Below are 22654 nucleotides of genomic sequence, written 5' to 3'. Positions count from 1 at the left end.
TCTTTTCCTACTTGTTCTTCAGAGGTGAACTAAAGGAAATGAAAGATCAGGACAGGTTTCTCAACATGCATTTCATCTTCACAAAAATGCTTTACACAAAATGAGTTTGAAATTCACATTTCCTAAGAATTAAACAAACCCTTTCATATAGTGTTGGTGTGCAGATATATCTATCCATTTAGCTCACCTGTAAAAAAAAAAGTACAAAAAAATAATGCCATGGTAAGTTTTCCAAGTGTTTATGTGTATTTGTGTCTATACTACAAAGAACTTCCCAGAAGTTAACAAAAAAATGCCACTTCTTAATATCCTTGATATTCATTCTATTGCATTTCCATATGTTTTTTATGTTACTGTAAGTTCTTCAATGCATTTTCCAAAACTGTTTTCTTTCTGAACTGTTCTACCTTACAGAACTATCACAAAAACAACTCACGATGGAAAACTTTTCAACATCAACTCAAGTGGACAACCTCGTTTACAAAGAGTGATTATATGAGCTCAGATAGGCAAGTTGAACATAACATGATAACAGATGCATGTGTAACTGCTTGAATCTTAGGTGAGGCAGACCAAAGGCTCACCAGATAAGATTATACTGAATATGGTTCTGAGGTTGGATGTAAGCCCTGTATGGCAAAGAACATGTTCTCAGAAATAACAATTAGAGAGCACTTACCGATTATAAAAGAACTGATAAAGGGAATGAGAGAAGTTACTCAGTGTACCATACCTCAAAAAAGAAGAATTGAAAATCCTAGAAAACTTTGATTGTTAACTGAGAAATCCCTGAGCCTTGGGAAACTGCCGATGGGCCTGTAGGACAAACCAAAGTAATGTCTCTATTTCAAGAGAAAGAGACTGACTGATGAACATTCACTCTGTGTAGGAGTCTGTTATATTTATACACTCATATACACCCTTTATATATAGTTTATATACTTGGTGATTCTCAGATCACTAATTATAAATGAGAGCAACTCATTACTGGCTTAGTCATGACCTCCCACCTGAGAAGCCGATAACATGGAGCAGCCAGGGGTCAACAGTTTCAACACTGCATAGCCAAACAAGGTCTGACGAGACCTCTAGCCCAAGGATGCTAAAGCAGGATTTGCGATAGACATCAAAACCCTGGCAGTGACTGCAGACAAGGAACAGCAGCCAGCTCCCTTTGCAGTCTTTTTCAAGAGGGCAGGTGTCTTGTCTTTGTGCGTCAAGGAGAGGAGACTGACTTTATGCTTTTGCCTCTTCTCTCCCTCTGTTCCGCCAAGATACCATTTGAATATGCCACTTTGCTAAGTTCATAGTTTTCTAAGCACTGAGTGCACTGAGAGCCCTGACTGCCTGATACAACTCTCCTTGCCTTCCAGGCTCAGGCTGAAGACTCAGTGTTAGACGAGACCTGAGCAAGCTGAGCCTCTTCGTTCCTGCTGCTGCCGCAGACTTGGCAGGAGGGTTGCAGTAGTGAGAGCAAGGCTTAAGGAAATTTGCCAACCAGAAGAAAAGCTGTCAGCAGCCAATTAGCCTCAAGTATTAAATGACATTTTTGCTTCTTTCTCCAATTAAAAAAGTTAATTGAGATTAATTAGCTATCGCTTGCTGTGAAAATAGAAACATTTATTGAGTGGGAACACATGGGTCTGTCCTGTGCCCAGTACCGCTCACTAACAAACATGATGACATACCGAGTGTCTTTTAAGAGAGGAGCGTTAGCACACTGGAGAACAGGATTAGTGTTCAAAATTATCCCAACAACTATCAGCCTGAGTAAAACAAGATGCAATTCAACAAAAGCAAGTACAAAGTCCTACATTCAGATAGGAATTGGTAGCTCCCTAAACAGAGCACAGGGAATATGTGGCTACAGGACAATAAAGGAGGTAGAGTACTAGAAGGAATCGCAAGCTGAGCAAGGTAAAAAATGCACAACAATTTTCTGCAAAAAAAGCAAATATCAACCCAGAATGGATAAAGAGGAACAGAGTTCATGAAATGCATTAAGTAAACCCTCCCCTGTATGGAGGATATCTGATGGGAACAGGGTACCCGGTTTTGGGTGCTGCACATCAGCAAAGGTATGAGAATTTCAATGGGAGAACAATAGCAAAGACAGGAGATCTAGAAAACCGTTTATATGAATTAAAAAGAAGGAAGTGTTGGTTGAGAAAAGATATATCTGTCCTGAAATAGCGAAAGGGCTGCTGAAAAAGAGCCGGAAATTTGTCTTCTATATCCACATAATGGGTTTGAAATGCAGCAAGGGAGATCAAGATTAGACATCAGGAAAATATGCATCTAATAATCACCAGAAAAAAATCACCTAGGGAGGGTGAAGCAGACACTTTGGAGGTTTGTCTAACTTACTCCTAGAAACATCTGTCAGGAAGTAGGCTGTAGATATAGATGACCTTGCCTTGCAACATGAGAATAGATTAAATGAATTCTTAAAGTGTATTTCAGCCTTATTTCTATGATTATTTACACAAAAAGCTAGACTGTAATAGTCCTTCATTGCTTTTATGTTTTTCCAATAAGAAAGGCAAGCTTTTTATATCACTATTTATTACTCTGAGAATGCAGGTGGTGTTGGCTAGACAGCTAAAATAAAAACCCAGCAGCCACTGATGCAGATTTATGGTTTTGGGGTCCAAGAGTGTATCAGTGCATGCAGAATAAGGACTATAGTTAAAAGACATGTAGGAAGTGGTTCTAGCAATTAACTTAGCCATATCCAAAATGAAATTGTTCTGTACCAAAAGGAAATCAACGCCAACCCCTAGCCAGCAATCTAGCTAACATTATTTGAACTGACTTACTATTATGTGATTACAATAATGTGATTACTATTATGTGATACATGCTGTCCTATAAACAAGATTAATCCACAAGGCCCTTTTCTTAAATTTACCGAAGTTACTTATGCAGGAATTTTGCTGACTACATTTTAAATTTGGCTCTGTCAGTGGCTGTACGTGATCTCGGGGTTTGCATTGTTGTACAATATTTCACTTGCACAGCAGCTGTACTGTCTGTTCAAGTTCACAGAGTATCAAATCCTGATTGCTTTTTTTGCTGTGTTAGGGAATACTACACACGGCTCTTCTCTCATATCTTTAGCTTTAGCCTTTTGAATCATAACTGTTACAAATAACTGTTATTTATAATGTAACTTATTTATAAAATACTCTCAGATATCTATTAATGGTGTTAAGGAAGTGCAAAGCATCATTTTTCACTTCAAAAGTGATTACAGAGTTCCATAAACTGGTTCGTTTTTTAATTTTAATAGGGGCTACAATAGGCACTGCTTTCCTAAAAAAAAAAAAAAAAACCACACAAAAAAAAAACCTGTAGAACATAGCACCTAATTCATAATGACTCAACAGAAAATTAAGAGGATTATGAGATTTAATTTTAAAAGTACTGCACAGCACTTGATAACATGGCTTTCTCAAACAGGAGAATTGAAACAAGCAGGTGTGGGAAATTCTAATTGAATTAAGTTACATGTGTTAAAATGCATAATTAGAAGTGGCTTTTGACTTTATATATATGATTGATTCCTGCCAACATAAAGGGAGGAAGACAGCATCATTTACTGAGAAGAGCAGCACAGTTCATCTGATCATGCCTCTTCAGTTATAACTGGAAATTGTTTTTATTCTGTTTAGTAAAAAATAATAGAACTTTTTTTTGGCTTTAGAGTCTGGCCTCTATGATAGAAGGTGGTAAGAATTAAGCAGGTTTCCTCTTCCTCTTTCCTGTGTGGTAAACAGGTCCTAATACCCTTCTGGGCAGAACAACAGTACAGGATTATTCTCCTTTGATTGAACCTGATGTTGCTTACCCAGAAGCTGTAAAGAGGAGGAGAGAAAACAGATGTCACTTACATAATCAGCAAGATACTTTGAGATCCTGGAGCCTGCTAGTATGTGTTTCATTTCTACTTTTATATCCATTTAGAGAACTTTGACTTTTACCCTGAATTAATACCTGAAATTCAAGCATAAAGTTTCTCTGTGTTGAATTATTCAGGCAGAAACACATTTTCTCTATTTCATTGTTGGGTATTTCTGTGATTCAGAATTAGCAACATATCCTCTAGTGAAACTACAGCTTTGAAGGAGGTGCGGGTCTTCATTTAAAGACCACCCTTTCAGTTGGCACGTTGACTTGAGCAGAACAGAAACTGAGTGTGCAGTGAAGAGCAGCAGTGAAGGACCCAGGAGTAACTCAAAGGGCGCAAAGCAGGTTTGGCAGGTCTTGGACTCTCTGAAAGCGCTTTCGAAATCTCTGGAAAATAAGCAGGAGCAGACTCTTTTCTGAGGTTAAGTGCTGCAGTTAGAGGAAACTTTCTACAGCAGTTTCCTAAGATGAGCAGAAGAGCAGGTCTGTGGAAATGCTTCTGACCCTTCCCCGGGCAGCGGAACCTCAGGCCGGGCAATCTGCGCTCTGCTGCCCACCAGACTGGACAGAGGCTGCCGCAGGTAAAGAGCCACTCCGACAAGCCCTAGCCATGAAAACCAAGTTCTTGCAGTTGTGAAAGCACCCAGCATATTCACAGAAACTTCCATGGCTGAACAGAGGCTTTTGACTTGCCCAGAGTGGCTGTTTCCAGGAAGGCCGGGAATTGTTCTGAGCTGGGTACCCAGGGTCCCTGGTCTCTCTCCAATTTAAATACCCAATTTACAGGCTCTTCTTCCTTCACAAGAGCTCTTCCTGACACTACGTGGAAGAAGTAGTACATCTCTTGTTTATCATTCTTTAGATAATGTGTAGCCAAGAAAATGCTCAAAAACTCTCAACCTTTACATTAGCTGGGTCTCTACTGGTAACATCTGGAAAAGTATGTATGGTTTCAAGAATGTAATCTAGCAGAAAATGAAAACTGTCATCTTAAGAGAAAGCAATGTGCTCAGTTCCTTAATGTTGCTCTGTTTCCAGAGCCATATTCCGAACTGTACCTAGAAAGTGTTAGAAGGGTGTTTTTACCTGTCTCGTATACCGCTTCGGATACTGAAGTAAAGTGGTCTTCTACTGTGTATTGTGCGAGTCGGAGTGTGTCCAAACCTCGAACTGAATCATTTCCTCTAGTCCAGTAAAACATGACATCATTGACATTATAACCCCCTGTAGTGATACACAAGCCAACAAAAGTGTTTATTTTACACAATAATTTGTGTTGAGCACACTTACGGTTCAGCCGTTTCTTATTTGTCTGTCAGAAAGTACAATTAGACATAAACAATGATGGGTTTTGGCAGAATGTAATGCCTGTTTGCAACAGAATTCCCAATAACATGCAAAGTCTTATCATTTAAAAGCTGACTTTTTCGGAGGCGTCTTTTTTATATCTTTTATTCTAGTATAGACAACATAGACTAATAAAAGAGATTAGTACCACATGGTATTGTAAAGCTTAATAGCTTTTAGCTTTAAAGCAACACAGTTTTGATGGATTACAGCACTGCCAGTATCTGGACTAAACGTTGCGTGCCCTTTGTTGCATCCCAGGCTGCTGTTTCTCGATGCAGTGCGTTTGGTCCTCGTTCCCATAGAAATGAAGGGGTGAGGAGAGCAGCAGGGCTGCTGCGTGCTGGTGCTGTGCTCTGAGCTGGGCTTGGGTCATAGCTTGGGATGACATTTTGGCTTAGGAGCTTGGATGCTTCCCAAGGACACCAGCTTGGATGCTGATGTTTCTGCAGGCTCAACAGCGTGGCACGCTTCAGGGGCCCCAGGAGATTTCCTCTTAACCTTCAAGTAGTAATTAGGAGCTGAGACGGGACATGAATCATCTATCAGAAGGCAACTGTATTTTGCACACACTTGTCAATATGCGACACAATCATAGCTAAAATACCTCTGTAGCTTTTTCCCATTATATTAAAAGGCAGGCAATTTTCAGGCTAGTGTATATGATTAATTCAGGACTATGTTAATGTAATTTACATGTTAACAGGGAGCATTTGAACATCTTTTCCTTTAGCTTACTTAGATCAATCATTCTGGTATTTGACAGACTTATATTGTGCAAGTTAATAGCTAAGCTTAGGGGACAGAAACATGAGCAGATGATTATTTTTAGACTCCAGTCAATTGTAAGTAAATTACAGTGTGAGACAATAAGGCAATACATTGCACAAGGGTATATGTTGCAAAAAGAACAAAGCTCCAGAATCACAGAAAAAGACATGCATTAAAATAAAAAAGACCATTTTAATGTTTTTAAGTTAACGGCTTTGGTTCTTGCAATAACAAAAAAGAACTCATTTCCTACAGCCATTTAATGTAGGAAAAACAAGAGTTCAGAAATTTCATTTCAAGGAAACACTGTGCTGGTTACCAATTAAAATGACAATTTCACCTGAAAATTCTTTCCCTGACCATTCTTTAAATGTAAATCTTGTTTTCACGATCATTGGCGGTTTTCTGAAAAGGTATCATGACCAGGAATCTCTGCTCACATTATCACATTTATAACAATTAAAGCCAAAACACTGCTGGGTCAAAAGACTAAACCAAAAGCATGGGTGTCCAAGTTCTCAATTCCCTAAAACCACATGCTGGGAAATTTCCCAGATTTGGGAAATGGAAAAAAAAAAAAAAGTAACATTTCCTATGAACAAATGATTGCATTGTCCTCAGTCAAAACAAAGAGGTTCATAGAAGCAGTTTTTACACATGACTCCAGGCATGGATTCATTTTACTTTCCTTCAGTATAAATGGACTGCAGATATTTAAAGTCCAAAGAACTAGAGAGTACCACAGTAAATTCTTATTTATTTTTTACAAGATATTGAGTCTTCCAAGCTGTGTGAGGTGGGAGAAATTCTCGATGCCCAAATGGGTGATAACAAGCATATCTCCACATGGAGGTTGTTTTGCTTTAATAGAACTCTTTTTGTTCCAAAGTATTTTCATTAGCTGAACAATTAGTAGGTTTTGGTGATCCTTCCTATGAAAATTCTTTGAAAATACTAATTCCAAAACTTTATTTGTGAAGAATTTTCATGAGAGAGTCTTCCCAATAGACAGTAAAGTTAAATAGCACAGTGGTCCCTCTGTGCAAAGTTATTCTTTATTCAGGGGATTAGTATTTTACTAATTATGAAATGTTTAAAAAGTTTAGAGAGACAAAATCCTTAAGCCATGTTATTTGGATTTTACAAGTAATCTCCATTCTCTTTACATGACACTGAGTTTTCATTCTATCTAATTCCTCAAGCCCAAAATGTCTCACTCCTGTACTTCACTGATACAGTGCGAGCAGCTAATGTCAACAGGGTTAACTACAGGAATAGTAAATTTGGGATTAAACATTCATAACGCCTAATACAAATGAGCTGCTTTACCTTTCTGTTGCTAATTTTAATTTCCCCTGATTGTCGAGCACAAGTTAAGTGCCTTCACATGGCTCTTCACTGAATAAATGCTAAAGGACAAGTTCAAAGAGGAAATAAAATCTCAGAGATGGGCCCAAAACATGAATATGTATTTGGACTGGAGGCCCGGGGGTGTGGGCAGGGGCACGGAGGAAGAGGAAAAAAGCCCTCAGCCCAGTACGACTGAACGGTGGTGTCCCCTACCACACGGCAGAGAGCACGAACCCCCCGGCAGCACCTACCGACACAGGAGCCCTCCAAGTCCCCAAATGTCACATCTGCCATACCAACAGAGACTCAGAGTGGCAACTCTCCGTCTCCGAACATATGCCTGTACTACCTTCTAAAGTGTTGCAACGACAGGGGAGGAAAAAAAACAATAGACGTTTTGTCTGAAATGTATTTTGCTGTGTAGAAAGTAGAAGTCAATTAGTGTTATTAACTAGTAAGAGCAGAACAGCATGTTGTAAAAGCCACTAGGTATGCTTTACTGTGTAAAGCCATTACTTGGTAGTATCATGTCATGTTTGTCTTTACATTAGTGATCACCTGATATAAGGCCTAACACTTTGTTTCAGCTCCAATATTTGCTATATACTTTACTTTTATTTATAAATGTCAGTATTTGTGTTGATGTGTATGCATGGTTGCATTCACAATTCTTAATTCCAGGTAATGGTATTTGCAAGCAGTATTCTAGGATGATGTCATTATTCATCTATATATTGAAATAGCTTATCTCACGAGGGAACAAACACCACTTCCAGCGTACCCAAAAGAAAGTATTACAGCACACTGAAGAAAAAGGGCCACAGCTAAAGGCACACTCTTTCCTTTTACATTTATTGTTTCTAGCTGTTTGCCTTAAAACTAAACACCAGTGTCATGGGAGCATTTGTGAGGACATTACTATGTTTTCCCCTTGGACAGAAGACACTTGTGTGCTGTTGAAAAAGCAGATGGAATCATTCTGAAAAATGCTTATTTTTAATTATATAGGGAATTTTCCTTTTTTTAATGCTGTCAAGTAGATTTAAGTTCCTATGGGACATATATTTCATTCTGGAACTAGAGAAAATATTAAATGACCCATTTACATGACTCATTAGGCAATGCTGCTGATGTAAATCCATATGCACTGAGTTACCAATATGCTTTTTCAAAGGAAAATAAATTAGAGATAAATCCAAATTCTAATTCAAATCACTATTAGTTAAACAGATCTTATAAAACTGCTGATTCTAGAGGGACTCCTGTGTAAGGAAGGTTTTGGGGTTGATCCCCTTTGTGGTTCTGTCTAAAATGAAACTTTGCAGCAATATTCTAATCGGTCATTACCAACAGGAGATAAAGAACACACACATCTGAAACGGTAAAGAATAAAACTTGATGAGTACTGAAAAACCTTCCAAAAAATTTTGGATAGGTCTTGACGTATATTTGAACATATATTTTCATCTTCAGGACTAGCACCCTTTTACATTATCCCATGCAAAAATATTTTGCTAGAGTCTTATCGTATGTATAATAGCAAAGAAGTTAACTATAAACATGCACATTCTGGTATTGGCAAAGCACACATACCTACAAAGTAGTAGACAGCATATTTTAATGAAAATTATGAGGACATTGATTGATAAAATGAGAACCTATAAAGGTACATTTAGTCTTGGTCCATCAACGGATGGCATGTTTTCCGAGGGCTGTGGCATAGAGACAATTAAGTAAGTCATAGAAGGATCTGTATATATCCATCTCAGAACAGAACTGTCTAAACAGTTACCTTGTTTTCAGTATGAAGACAGTAAATTCATTAAATATGAACTCTATGCCTTACAAATAAGCGTTATTCTAATTTCTTTCTTTCCTAAAAGAATTGTGCCTCAGGGTGGAGGGAATACTTGCTATCTGAAAGAGGAAGAAAAAAAAATGTTCCCAGCTGTGCTGGAAAATGTCTGCTCACAGAACTCCCCCTGAAGACCAACAGAATAACTGCAGGATGTGCTGCAAAACTAGGCCTATGATAATCTGAGATTTTGTTTAATCATTAATAGCATGGCAGCATTTCAGTACTGCCATGCTTTTTTCAGTGATGCCTCGTGCATTCATCTTTGTATACAGATACTATTGTAATTCATCAAGGACTGGTCACGTACTGCCCCTTGGCTGCTTTAAAATTCCAGCCTCTTTGATAATAATATCTAGCAGCCCTTAAAGAAGATCAGAAATATTTTTCTAATTGTATAAAAATAATAAGGATTAAGTGTCTTACAGCTTTCCAGTTGCAAAGTACACATCTGCTTATCCATTGGATATTTAGTCAGATCCATGCTGCATGCAACAGTTGTGGTGATCCTTAAAAAAAAAAAGTATTACTCATTATTAAGGGGATAAAATTGTCATCAGTAAAAATAATAATAAGCCATGTATCCTTCTTGAACTGATATCTGCAGGCAAATACCTATTGCAAGGAAAAAAATCTAGTATTTGCCGTTATTTAATGTGGAAGAGTAATAGCATCCCAAACCACTCCAGAATAGCTGAGTTCAGTTCCAGCCTAAAAAGGCCACCCCCTGCTCCCTTCTCACTTACAGAGTGCATTTTTCCTTTGTTGATATTACGCAATACATTTTACAATTTTGTAATATTTATCAAAATCTATTATAAAGGATAATCTTCAATAAATAATGCAAATCAATCATCACAGCTTGCTTTCCTCTGTAATGACTTCATTGCAAAACAACTGGAATGGCAAAATGCAATTCCTGTATTTGGTCTACATGAAAGCAAAAGGGTCTACTCAGGGAAGAAAGTGAGACCTATTATTAAATTTAAGAATTTAATCATGTTGGTCAATCATACTAGAATCATAGAATCATTTAGGTTGGAAAAGACCTTTAAGATTGAGTCCGACTGTCAACCATGCCCACTAAACCATGTCCTGAAGTGCCTTGTGTATGCGCTTTTTGAATACCTCCAGGGACGGTGACTCAACCACTTCCCTGGGCAGCCTGTTCCAATGCCTGACATTGTTACATATTCATAACACTACAAGACCATGCGTATTCTGCTTTTACAAATAGAAGTTTCTTAAGCACAAAATCATGCTAACCTAGAAGGTTTAAAATGCAGGTAGAAGCCAAATAGGCTGGTATGTGTTATATACATACCGTAGAGCATACAAGACTGTTCCATTAGGGTATATTCTTATAAGACGATTCTCAACAGTGATATCGTGAAGAAAAGACTTTTTTGAATCAACTATGAAGGTATCCGGTACCCAAAGCATTTCCACAAGCCGACCGTCCAAGCTTAAACTCTTATTACCATCGAAACAGAGTCTCTCATCAGTCCATCGCTGCCTTAGAAATATGGTAGCTGTGTAGTCCTGAAAGAGAAAAAACAAAATTATCATACAGGGCAAGTCTATATTATATTCTGTTTTACAAAAGTATACGGAAACAGCTGTTGGGCACAAATAAGCTGTGACTCTCCACACCCCATTCTTAAATGCTGGCACTCCAATAGCAGTTGTGCTGGCTCTTGTACTGCCAAATTTTCCAGTGCTTGATGTGAGCTTGACATCATTAAGAAATATTATCTTGAGCAGATTTTGTTCTTGCGGTCATTGGAATTTTACAGTAAAAGCTGATGGCCTAAGTCTGGGGCTATAAATCAGCTGAAGTCATCAGAGTTTTGTAAGCGATAATCTGGCTCTGTAAATCTTTAAATTTTAGCATGATCTATATAAGTGGTGGCAAACATCACTTTGTTCACATAAACTACTAAATAATGCATTTTTTTAAGAAAATTTTGGAAAAAGTTGTATAAATTCAGATAGACAAAAAAACAGAAGTTAGTGAAATAGGAAGGAATCATCATCTTTTAGCACAATTTATCCTTTCAGCATCACAAGGGAAACAGTGGTGCCAAATTTATCAAGACCTTGAATATAGCTCTCAGCCCAATTCACCTTCAATTCAGATATGCCTTGTAGTCTTACATTAAAATCACACTATTTCTTAGCACCTTTTTAATCAGCTTTTTGGTTTATAGTGTGTTTTTATCAGTATGATAAGTTCATCTTAAGTTCTGACCTTACTTTCCCCTTTCTACATACTAGTACTTACTAAGTACAGAGGGATTCTAATATTCAACTTCTGTGGAAGCCTGAGTAGTGAAATGGTGAGGTACTTTTATATACATAACACTTTTTTTTTTTAGATATTTATATGTGTACACATTTTTATATATATACATGCACACAAATATTTTCTAATATTGAATATCTGATTAATGAATTTTTCCTTTTATTTCTATGTACCAACAGAGGATCTTTAATTAGAAAAGTATACTCCACTTCATAGTTTGTTCAAAAATAAAATGACACAAATGTAATGAAACACAGCTGGGATAAATTAATGTGTGACAGTAACAGCAAAAGAGAAAAATAACATGAGTTCAGCTGTGTCTAATCACAAAGAAAGGGAGTGGCTTCAAAGTCACATGAATACATCTTTAATTTTCTGAAATGCATAAAGATTTAGGCATTTCATCTGGAAAATAAATACCAGTCTACATGCCCTTCGTCAAGATTAGCAGTCAGTAGCAAATTTCTGTTTGCATCTGTGAGAGGTGTGATTTGCAGCCGCGCTTCTATAAGTATAGTGCTATAGCCACTATGCGCAGTAAAAAATAAAATTCCATCTCGTAACACACATTGACTGCACAAGGAGAAAAGCGTCAAAGTCACACTGCCAGCAGCTGTAAACACGAGACATTAGCTTATCAACAAGCAAATGAAAGAGATTGCAAAAGCTACAATACCATATTTATTTCTGATATTGTATCAATGCTTGCAATATCCAGACTCATTCCAACTGACACAGGACCATCTGCAAAAAAGAGAAAGTCACAATCTAGCACAAAGTTCTTTAATACTCAGTGTTCAGCAGAACAGGCTCCAAAATCTTCAACAATAGGATCCATTTTTTTCTAAACCTTTAGTAGCTTTTTCAAAAGGAAATATTCCTCAAACTTAGATCATGAAAGAATTTTAACAATTTCATAACCAAAAGATAATGCTTCTAGACTAACAGTATCTTAGTTTTAACAAACATGCTTTATTTCCTAAATATTTCCTGGTTTATATGAATTTTCTTTTTCTTCACCCCCCCCAAAAAAAAAGTGCTGGGAAAAATGTTGCACAACAAGGTGCGGAAGGTACAATCCCCATGGCACATCACACCCTCCTGCTCCAAGGTGCAGAGCAGTGGAAAGAATCTTCCAGTTGCAACATCTGGTCCATCAGATGTTAGTGAACTAAGGAGTTGCACCTGGCAATGTCACATGGTTAATATCCAGATGGGACAGCTGAGTGACTTCATTCACTGCCTATTTAAGAATAGATTGTTTGTATTGTGTCACTGCATTTTACTGTCTTGCTTTTGACCATTAGCAGTTCGCTTGATTTAAATACTTGCATTTGTAAAGGAAAACTCATCATCTTGTTCTTCTTTTAATATTTAATATCAGCTGAAGGTTTATTCAGTGTGATTAAATACCTTACCTAAGTAGTTGTCATTGTAATGTTAGTATGCTCAGACTCTTGTTTTCTTGTGAACGTGCATTTTACAGTGTCAGAAGGAAGATCATCAGCTATGCATTTTAAAATGCAGAATTTGTGCAGAGCTTTCATTGAAACATGACATTATTCCTGGTTGAATATGTGCAGAATAATTAACAGAGTACATGTACAAGGAAACACATATTAAATAAGCGCATCTTTTCAAGCAATTGAGAAGCAGAGAATGCAGTACTGAGAAATGCAGAAATACTTTAGATAAGATCTATGTAGCTGATGGTGCCAGTATATCGCAGGCACACCGCTGAAACCCCCTCTTGGCTCCTTGTAATGTATTATGTACATAACTCTTATATGCCCCCAGATGGCATCTAGAGGAAGATGGGGTCCTGCTCTACCCCACTGAGTAACACTAGAGAAAAAAATGCGTCATTCCAAGCAGTATAAGTGTATTAGTATTTTTATTTTTTCCCAAAATAATTTCCATTTGTAATGCAGGTGTTAAAGTTGTTAAACATCTGGCACTCCAGAAAGAATCTACAAATGCTTTGTTCTGGACTCAGTTGAAAGTTCAAATATAAAGCTCCAGCCAGACTGTAGGCTTGCAGCATCCCCTGATGGTAATCTAAGTGTTTATTATATACTATAAATCATACATAGGGATTAGAAGAAGTTGTTCATCTATCGGAAGAAAGCTTTGGAGGTTGAATTTGGAACAAAATTGTTTGACTGAAAAGTTCTCAGACCATTGACAGCTTGTTCTTCTGTTTCTTCACATTCTTTTCACGTTTTGATGCTCCAAGAATACATTTATGTTTTGTCCCTCCAGGGTTAAAAACCTGACCCTCTAGGAAACTCAGCCCAACTTTCTAGGGTGCAACAGCAGAGTCAATTGATACTTATGCTTACCATTGTACTATATCATTATTATAGGTACAATATTGCCAGCCTCAAAGATGTTGGACCCTCAAAACCCATTAAATTTAAAAATGGGTGCTTCATAATCCATTTTCTAATTTTTTTAAAGTCTTCCTACAGATTCCTGTGTATGACTGTAACAAAACATATTATTGCCCACTGTCACACAAGAATTTGGGGGGAACTTCATCATGGAAGGCATATGCTTAATGGACCACCCTAAGGAGATGAGAATGCAGTGTTCAGCTGGCTATGTGGGAATTGTCACTGGGAATAATCAGACTCTTTCCTATTATATCATATTTTATTGGTAAGAATACTACTTGATCCTTGAAGTAAAGGGGATACCGATTAGGGGAAAGGTTCTTTAGCAGCATTTCAGTATCATCAGTGCTATTGTTACACATCTGAGAGGAAAAGCTGACTTTCTAGAAAGACTACTGAAATTAAATTAGGTTTAACTTTTCTGGAATCACAGAAACAGGACTTTATACATCTCTTCCTTCCTTCTTTCCGGTTGCTGTAATTTGCAAAATATTATTGAGTAACACAGCAGAACTGTAGTGTTGGGTGACTCCCAACCACCTGACGACATCTAGCTTAGGTTAAGAGGTACTTCAAGCTCAAACTGGTTGTCCTAGCACAGACCTGCCACGTGGTTCAAGTGCTAAGGGGTGGTAGTGTAGTCAGGACAAAACCATCCTGCTCCGCCAGCCCTGACAGTCTCCACAACCCAAGTGCTTGTGCTGTGCAGCCAGCCTGTCAAGCCAGACACTCATGAAAACTCAGCAGAAAATTACATCCCCTCAGATACAGCAACATGCCAGCGAAGAGTTGTGCGGGGGGCGGGGGGAATAAAATATGGAAGGGGTCTTTAGTAACACAATACAAGCTGCTGAGAATAGCTTTGCCTTAACAGTTAATTAAATCAGAACAATATTAATAGTTAAATGCTAATTTCTTTTTTGTGTGTATGAGGCTAAATACAATTTATGGTGCCTTACTAAGTAAGCAAAGTATTAATAGCAGAATGAGTCTTCCCGTAATTATCCACCAGGGTTTCCCCTGAACTTCCTCTGAAAGGGCTCCTGTTGACAGTGCCAAAAACCGGGCGGTAGACCAGATGAGGCAGTCAGTTCCTACATTTCCTTATGTTTGGCAGGAATTGCCTGTATAGTGACAACTTCAGAAGAAATCTACCGATCTTCAGAAGAAAACTAAAGTCACTCTGTCCTGCATCAATGAAGGGAATCTTCAAAACATAGCAAAGAAATGCCAAAGGGTGTGCCTTGTTACAGCAATGGGGGCACAATCTAACATACATTTTAACTTCTACTTAAATTTATGTACAAAGACTGTTACTTTATGTACTTTACAGATATTCACAGTAATCCCCCATGGGAAAGGAGCCAGAAGAGTGGCAGATAGCATACCTAAAAATTAAGTTTGGATCACTGCAACGATCACAGTCTGTTAGACTTTGTACCAACAAAGTAAGCCACCAGTGTGTCACATATGTATTTGTAACTCTGAAGACCTACTAAAGTCAATCGGCACTATCAGGAACTGCCAGTGCTGAGCTTTTAGTACTAGCTTTTTTCATCTAGTTTAAGAAAACTTAAAACAATTCTGACATTCAGAAATATCTCAAAAAGTATGGCTTTTCGAAAGGACACCTCATCCTTGCAACAATACTGGATAAAATACTGTGCAACTCTAACAGAATTGGAAGGAAAAGTATCACTAGAACAATTTATTATAGTTTTATGAAAAACTGTTTTTGTCTGCCTGATGGCCAACTTTGCTTTATTTTAGAGTATTATGGGGCTTTTAGATAAAAAGTGATACATTACACTCGGATTTTTTTGGTGCATTTAACTTCCCACCACAAGACATCTTTCTTAATAAATATACGTTACATGAGGAGGCTGGACAGATTAAGATAGGCCTTCTGACAGATCTCAACTGTAATCTTTGATACAAAGACATCAGAAGACTGACCCATTTCTAGCAGGAATCAGCTTCAATCCTGTTTGTTTGCATCAATGATCTTTACAGTGATGTAGCTTCACTAGTACAGTTTGTGGACAAGACAAAAATTGGTGGGGACCGTAATAACAGCTTCTTACTTCATTTGTCAGAAAAACATATTTTAATACAGGCAAATGCAAGCAATTAATGTGAGGACAAATAATGCAGGCAGTATGTACAGGATGGGAAACTATCTTGGCAAGCAGTGCCTTTGAGGATTCAGAGGTTGTCACAGATAATCATTTCAACATGATCTTTCCATATTATGCTTTGGCAGAAACACTGTTGCAACAGGGAGCAACACACAGAATTAAGTTATCTTGCAATCTAGACTGCATTGGCAAGACTGTTATGAGATTACTGTGACAAGATTTGTTTTCCACATTTGGAAAAAAAATACGTGCAAACAGCAGACAGAGTTCAATTGAGAGAGAGAAATATTCCAAAAAGACAAAAAAACCTCTGGAAGCTTTATCAAAGCTTGTAATGTGAAAATTAAGGAACAGCATTTGCTCACCTCCTCAAAGAAAAGGCAGAAAGGTGACGTGCCCAATGTCAGTAAGTGCATGGAAAACATACAACAAAAAAGTTGTACACATTGTCTGACAAAACAAAGCAAGATCCCAGTTTATGGAAGCTAGAGACAACATGAAACCTCAAATAATTTTTTTTTTTTTCCTAACTGAACTTAATCACTGTTCATCATTTAGGGTGTCTAGAACTCAGCATTTAGGGGCGGGGGGCGAGGGGTGGGGAGAAACAAAACTGTCCTACATGCAGGAAGCTGGGTTTGGTAGCAATGGTAGTCTCACAGTGTGTCTTATTTCCATGGGAAAGGAAGGAAAATCTATATTATTATCTGTATGCTGAAGTTTACAGTTTTGCACCAAGTCATTGATTGAATCAATCACAATTTTAAGGATTCAGTAGGGATTCAAAAGATATTTTTTTCCAATATACAACTGGCCATACATATTCTGGGCTTTTTGCCTTTCTCAGAAGGATTAGATGTTAACTAATTGGTATATAAAATAGTCTTTAGATGATGATTATTTGGTATTGCCTTCTCATGTACCCTGTGAACTTGTCTCACTAAATCAAAGGCTCTTAGACATGGCTAACATTCTGGTATCTCCTGGTCTCTTTTAGGAGTAAACTGTAAACTTCTGAGGACTAAAATGCCTTTATCTAATTAAACTCATAGAACTTAATATAAACAACATTTGGGAAAAAAAAAATTTATGTCCACAGAAGGTTGGACTCGATTTAATTTGCTTTCTTGATTTTAAACCTTAAGGCCATGAAATATTTTACTCATTACAAAGCTAAGGAAAATAATCTTTTCAATGTGGTTTAGAATAACTGACTTAAGCATGACACTTCTCTATACCACTTGAAAGCAGCTTCCATATTCAAATGTACTTAGCTATGACCTTTTCCTAGTCTCTCTCTTTTTAATTAGAACACTTAAATTATCACATGCAATCACAGAGCAAAATCTATTTGTATAAAATTATTTACAAGATTTTATGCATCCCTTAACAGCTCTATGAACCTGATCCAAGGCTCACTGAAGTCAGCAGGAATTGCTATTAATTCAGAGAGATTTGGCACAGCACCTAAACTTATAAAATTGGTCCACACAGTTTCAGCAGAAAACCTGGTGTTGAAATCAGCTTGTATTGCTGAGATAAAGTGCCAGGGTTATGTAGCACATTTAAGGGAAATAACTGTGCATTTTTAAATCTCTTATGTCAGCTTTTCTGTGGAAGACTTTCGCATTATCTGAAAGTCTAGGATGCATATTATTACATTAAGGGGTACTATCTACTAACACTAGTGTAGGAATATTTCATATTCCAGTCCAAAGAACGGCTAAAATCGTTCTAGGTTAGGTAATTTTTTAGTTTACTAATGGAACTTCCTGGGTCTATCTGTTCAGTTTACTAAGACTTGCTTGATGAACCAGCTCAAAGAGGGACATTAAAATGCTATAGTTAAGGAAAGAGAACATTCTTAATAGCAACATTTAGATGAGGGCAGAGCCAAGTAACCAGTCCAGGTGGGATTCCTCTGTGCTAAACACTGTGTAAAAGTACCACCATAATTTGATAACTGGTACATGCCACCCACCATAGACAAACATAAAACATTCAGTCAATTTTACTTGTCTGCAACCCTTTACCATATTAAGACTGTCTTCAATTAATCTAACTAGTGATTGGAATGACAGTCTGTATTGGTCACAAGTGGCAGTGTTTGGGTAGCAAGGGTCTGGAGGGGTGACCTGTGGGGGAGGAGTTGACTAAAGTAAGGTGAGATTAATCCAGGCTTAAAATCTAGAAATCTATTAGTTCCAATCCATACAAGGAGAGGAGAAGAAAGTTTTTATGTTGTTATGCACAGCCATTGGGTTCAAATGAAAAATACTTTCATAATCCCCTCGTTAATAACACTAGCTGAGTTGTATCCACTTAAGTAATTTCCAGTCATCTACCAGTCCCAGTACAAGAACCAAAAACAAATAGGTAAATTGAGGGCTTATTAAACTAAGAACTTAAGAGCTGCCATAAAATTTCCTTGACTAGTAAATATTTCTGCTTCTCCTGGCTTTAGGAAAAAGGAACCTTCATTTTATGACCATTTGTTTATATCTAATGCTTTCTTTTGGGGAATAAAAAAAACATTTTGCTAAATATTAAGGAATTCAGTGTCACTGATTTTGTAATAGTGTGATTGTATCTTGGCAGCAAGCATCACCAAAAATCCCCATTTCCTGCCTAAAGAAAAATTTCAAGGACAAATAACTCTGAAATGACTTTGAATTACATTACACTAAAATTCAAGCTGACCTCTGCCCCTCTCACACTTGATAAAAATCACATTTCAGTGTTCCATTTTGACTAGCTAACATTAAGCTCAAAGCACTGTAGATGCCAACAAATACCATCTAGTTTTACGACAAATTTCTTCGTGGATATCTAACTGACCACACAGAAATATGCACACTTTTGAAAGCAAAGAAATCTTGGAAAAAAAAAAAAAAGGAGAGACAAGTGTCTTAAAGAGGCTGACTGTAGGATATTTTTTTTTTTATATTTCTGCACGTCAACATACACATACTAGGTTTGCATTTTATGCGAATCCCTTCCTGCACTTCCAACAGCAAACATAGATCTTGGGATCCTTTTATGTTCATGTTTCTAGAGTAAATCAGCACCAATAGGTTGGCACAATTAGAACCGTGCAGGCTTTTATAGTAGCTGATAATCTCCACTAGTACCAGAATACCCCAGTTTATGTTCTTATCATGCATTTGTTCATTAGCCTACTCAAGTCTAACCAGAACTTGGATCTTATGTTCCATTTTTGATTCATCAGTCTCTTACTATTAACATGCAAATATCATACCAAAGAAATTAATTTGGGGGGATAAGGAGGGTAAAAGCACGTCACAGAAGCGGTATAAATGACTAAATTAATACTTTGGCTTCATCAACTATTTAGCAGGTGTGCTGTAGCCATTGATATAATTCTGAGTAAAGCCAGTTATACTGAAATCTTTCTCACAAAGAACAGATACAAGATACACCAGCTGCAGGCAGGTAATATCCATAGAAATAAGGAAAATATTACTTGGAACAAAGCTAGGATAATTGTGGTCACGCAGATCACTATAATCCACTGATTTTTTAAGCTGAGAATTCAGGTGGTTTACTAGCTCTGCTTCTGAGAAAAAGCAATACCTTCTCCTGGACCTGAATCTCATCCAAGATGCAGCCCACCTTGCCAGTAACAGAGAGGCATCAGGGCTGGGCAGATACCACTCCCCACCCCAGGCATACATGCCTCTATCACATGGCAAATGATCCCAAATAATCTTGCAGAAAGCTACAGGTCCAAAAATCAGGATGAATACTTCCTCAGTCATCCCAACCTAACTTAATCCCACAAGAAAGTCATTTCTCACAAAACCACGAACACTGCATTTAGAAATGGCATCAATAAAACATATTTTCAGAGTCTCACCCCATTCCTTCAGCAGTAGGGCTAATATAGATACATCAAAAATTTTAGGCACAGTGTTTGCGTGCTTGAGCTATGGTGAGCATATGCAGCGATGCCGGCAGCGTCTGGAAGTGTTAGACTGGCTCTGTATATGACATAGATTTGATGTGGGCTTGAGCTCCTATGAGATTTCCAGGCAAACACAGAAAGTCCTTAGCATCCCTCTGAACAAAGTTCCCAGGCAGAAAAAGAGCTATGGCCTTGCTGCATTACAGCAGCTGAGAAAAAAAATTGGCCCACACCAGGAAAGGTCGATTCATAACTTAAAGAAGTGCTTTACTGTTGGTCTTTACTATCATAGGATTTTGCAATGCAATTCTGTTTGCTGTCTACCAAAGCACATCCATCCTGATAATGCTAGGACTAGAGATATGTTGGCACTAAGTAATGAATGAAATATATTAATGGCCACTAAATATGTATTTTCCATTATGCATCATCTCCAATGATAAGGGGTTAGTTTATTTATTAGCATTACTTTTATTTTGCTGAAAATCTTCTTAGGCCATGTAAATACTTTTAGCAGTAGTATCAGCAGCTGAGACCATTACAATAAAACCAAACAGATTAAATAGTTTTCCCTTTCTCCTAAACCTAAAATCCAGATCTATCTTAATATTTTTATGAAATCGATTCAGAAATTGCACATGGTTTGTAATGCCCTTATTGAACAGGCTGATAGTCCCACCAAGTATTTGGATGGCAAGAGGAAACAGTAGGGTCTGAAAAATAATTAGTCAATAATTTTTAAGCAGGATATAAAGGGATATAAAAGTCTTCATTTGAAACCTCTAACCTTTCTGAATATTTAACTTAAGAACTATTGCCTAGCATTCACTCTGCAAGTTTATCTTCTGACAGCCACGCGGTACTGAGTATCTTTTCAACATGCAGAGGTTTTTTTCACAGTTCTGCAGTTACTCCAGGCAAAGATCTTCACCCCACCTCACGACTCTTCAGTATTTCTGATACATGCAATAGCCTGATTCAAGCAAGGAAGATGTTTGTCACTGAGATTTCACGTACCTAACACTGACTGCACTGCAGGGCAGTAAAATCAGCCTTATGACAGTAACTATGTGGGTCTTCCAACCTGGTGACTGTGGCCTTCTGACACAGGGGACTGACATTTTATATTCATTTTGCCTCACAGTTCTGCAGTGAGCCAGTTCAGTGGCCTTTAAGACCCAAGACAAGAAGTATTTATCAAATAACTCTCTTGCAATCTTATCATAGATGCACATAATACTTGGTATACTATCAAGATTTGCCTGTGCTTTTATGACCAGTTTGACAAATAAAGCTTTCTTATCTTTAATCAAAATTTTTTGTAGCTATTATTTAGGAAATTATGCATTTAAATAGGTACGGTATTACAGTTTATTCCACTGAGGACGCATGAACATTGATAGCCAAGTTTCTAACAGAGTCTGGAAGCTTTGCTTGTGAATGCCTGGAATATATAAGTTTCACCTTGGGCCACAAAAGCTGTTATGCTCTATCTTATTATATCATAGTACATCATGTATAATCAGATCAGTCACTGTCAAGCGTTGGAGAAAAAAAAAGTACAGTGAAAAAACATTTGCTCTCATTGCTGAGTTTCAGACACTACATTATGTTATGGCTCAATCTTATTAAAACAGCTTTTCTACTTACTATCAAAAAAGGGACGTAGATACTTGTTGTAACCTTTTATTACTTTTTGTATAGTTGGAGGTAGAATTTCACCTTTTGCTTCAGCTTCAGGAATTTGTATTGACCTAAAAAAATGAAAAAAGTGAGGATGTTTTAAAAGAGCATCATCAGTTACAGCAGAGATGACATTCCAGGAAAATGCTGTATTAGTTTAAAGGTTACTGATGATTACTGTCCACCAGATAACAGGTCATGAAACATTTGTATGTTTGCATTTCACAGCACTGTAAAAAATAACATTCTAGAAAAATATCATATTTTATAATCTCTATTAGTCTTATTAAAAAAAAAACACTTTTATATCTTAAAGCCTATTGTTTCTTTAAAGTCTATCATTTCTTAACACCTCACCTGAAAAAACAGTTCAGTCTTATTTAATAACTTTCTCTATAAATAGGGCACTATTGTTATAATCTAGTAATGTGGGAGGGGTACTGATTGTTTATTTCAGCATTTAAAATTAAGCTTCTTTTTACATAATGAAATACATTCAGTTTAGCTCCCAGAGAGAGACAGAAACCAGCATCAGAGATTAGTACATAAAAACACTTTTAAAATCCTGTTTTTACAATGTAATTTTTCACCACGTTACAGAAATACTGCTGTTGGGCAAAATCAGTGAAGTATAATGAAAATGTAAACCCATCCTTTGTTCAGAAACAGCTACAAATACAATCCACAGAAATCAAATATCAATAAGCAATCATAATCCCCCATTTTTGCCCTGGGCGTCCCTACAATAGCCTCATTGGGAAAATGAGTGAAGGGACTAGGGAAAACACATACCTGAATTACAATTCTTTACTCAGATCATATTAGGATTCATTTTTATATACTCCCCTTCACCTTTTATAGGTCTTGATGGTTAGCAGCTGTGGGAGGGACACCTGGGGCCATTAAGGGCTGTTACACTGCAAGTACCAGTCCCATAGCAAAAGATATCATGGTTTTACTCTTAATTTCTGCCTA

At 37.3% G+C, this 22654-nt stretch overlaps 1 protein-coding gene across 1 annotated transcript in view; it reads right to left on the bottom strand.

Annotated features, from left to right (window-relative positions):
- Positions 1-21710, bottom strand: part of LOC104830151 (gamma-aminobutyric acid receptor subunit pi-like) — a gene marked incomplete at its 3' end in the record, with an annotated part of 33956 nt that extends 12246 nt beyond the window's left edge. The window contains exons 1-5 of the mRNA XM_010564899.1: positions 21647-21710; positions 12214-12281; positions 10557-10774; positions 9659-9741; positions 4996-5133 (exon numbers count right to left, since the gene is read on the bottom strand). Of these exons, the coding sequence (XP_010563201.1) occupies positions 4996-5133; positions 9659-9741; positions 10557-10774; positions 12214-12261 (487 nt within the window). The remainder of the gene's footprint in view (positions 1-4995; positions 5134-9658; positions 9742-10556; positions 10775-12213; positions 12282-21646) is intronic.
- Between the last annotated feature and the right edge of the window lie 944 nt (positions 21711-22654).

This window comes from Haliaeetus leucocephalus, unplaced genomic scaffold (assembly GCF_000737465.1).
Source record: "Haliaeetus leucocephalus isolate CR32 unplaced genomic scaffold, Haliaeetus_leucocephalus-4.0 Scaffold184, whole genome shotgun sequence".
NCBI classification, from domain to species: domain Eukaryota; kingdom Metazoa; phylum Chordata; class Aves; order Accipitriformes; family Accipitridae; genus Haliaeetus; species Haliaeetus leucocephalus.
Note: the sequence above shows the minus strand (reverse complement) of the source record. Positions and strands in the feature narration are given on the sequence as shown.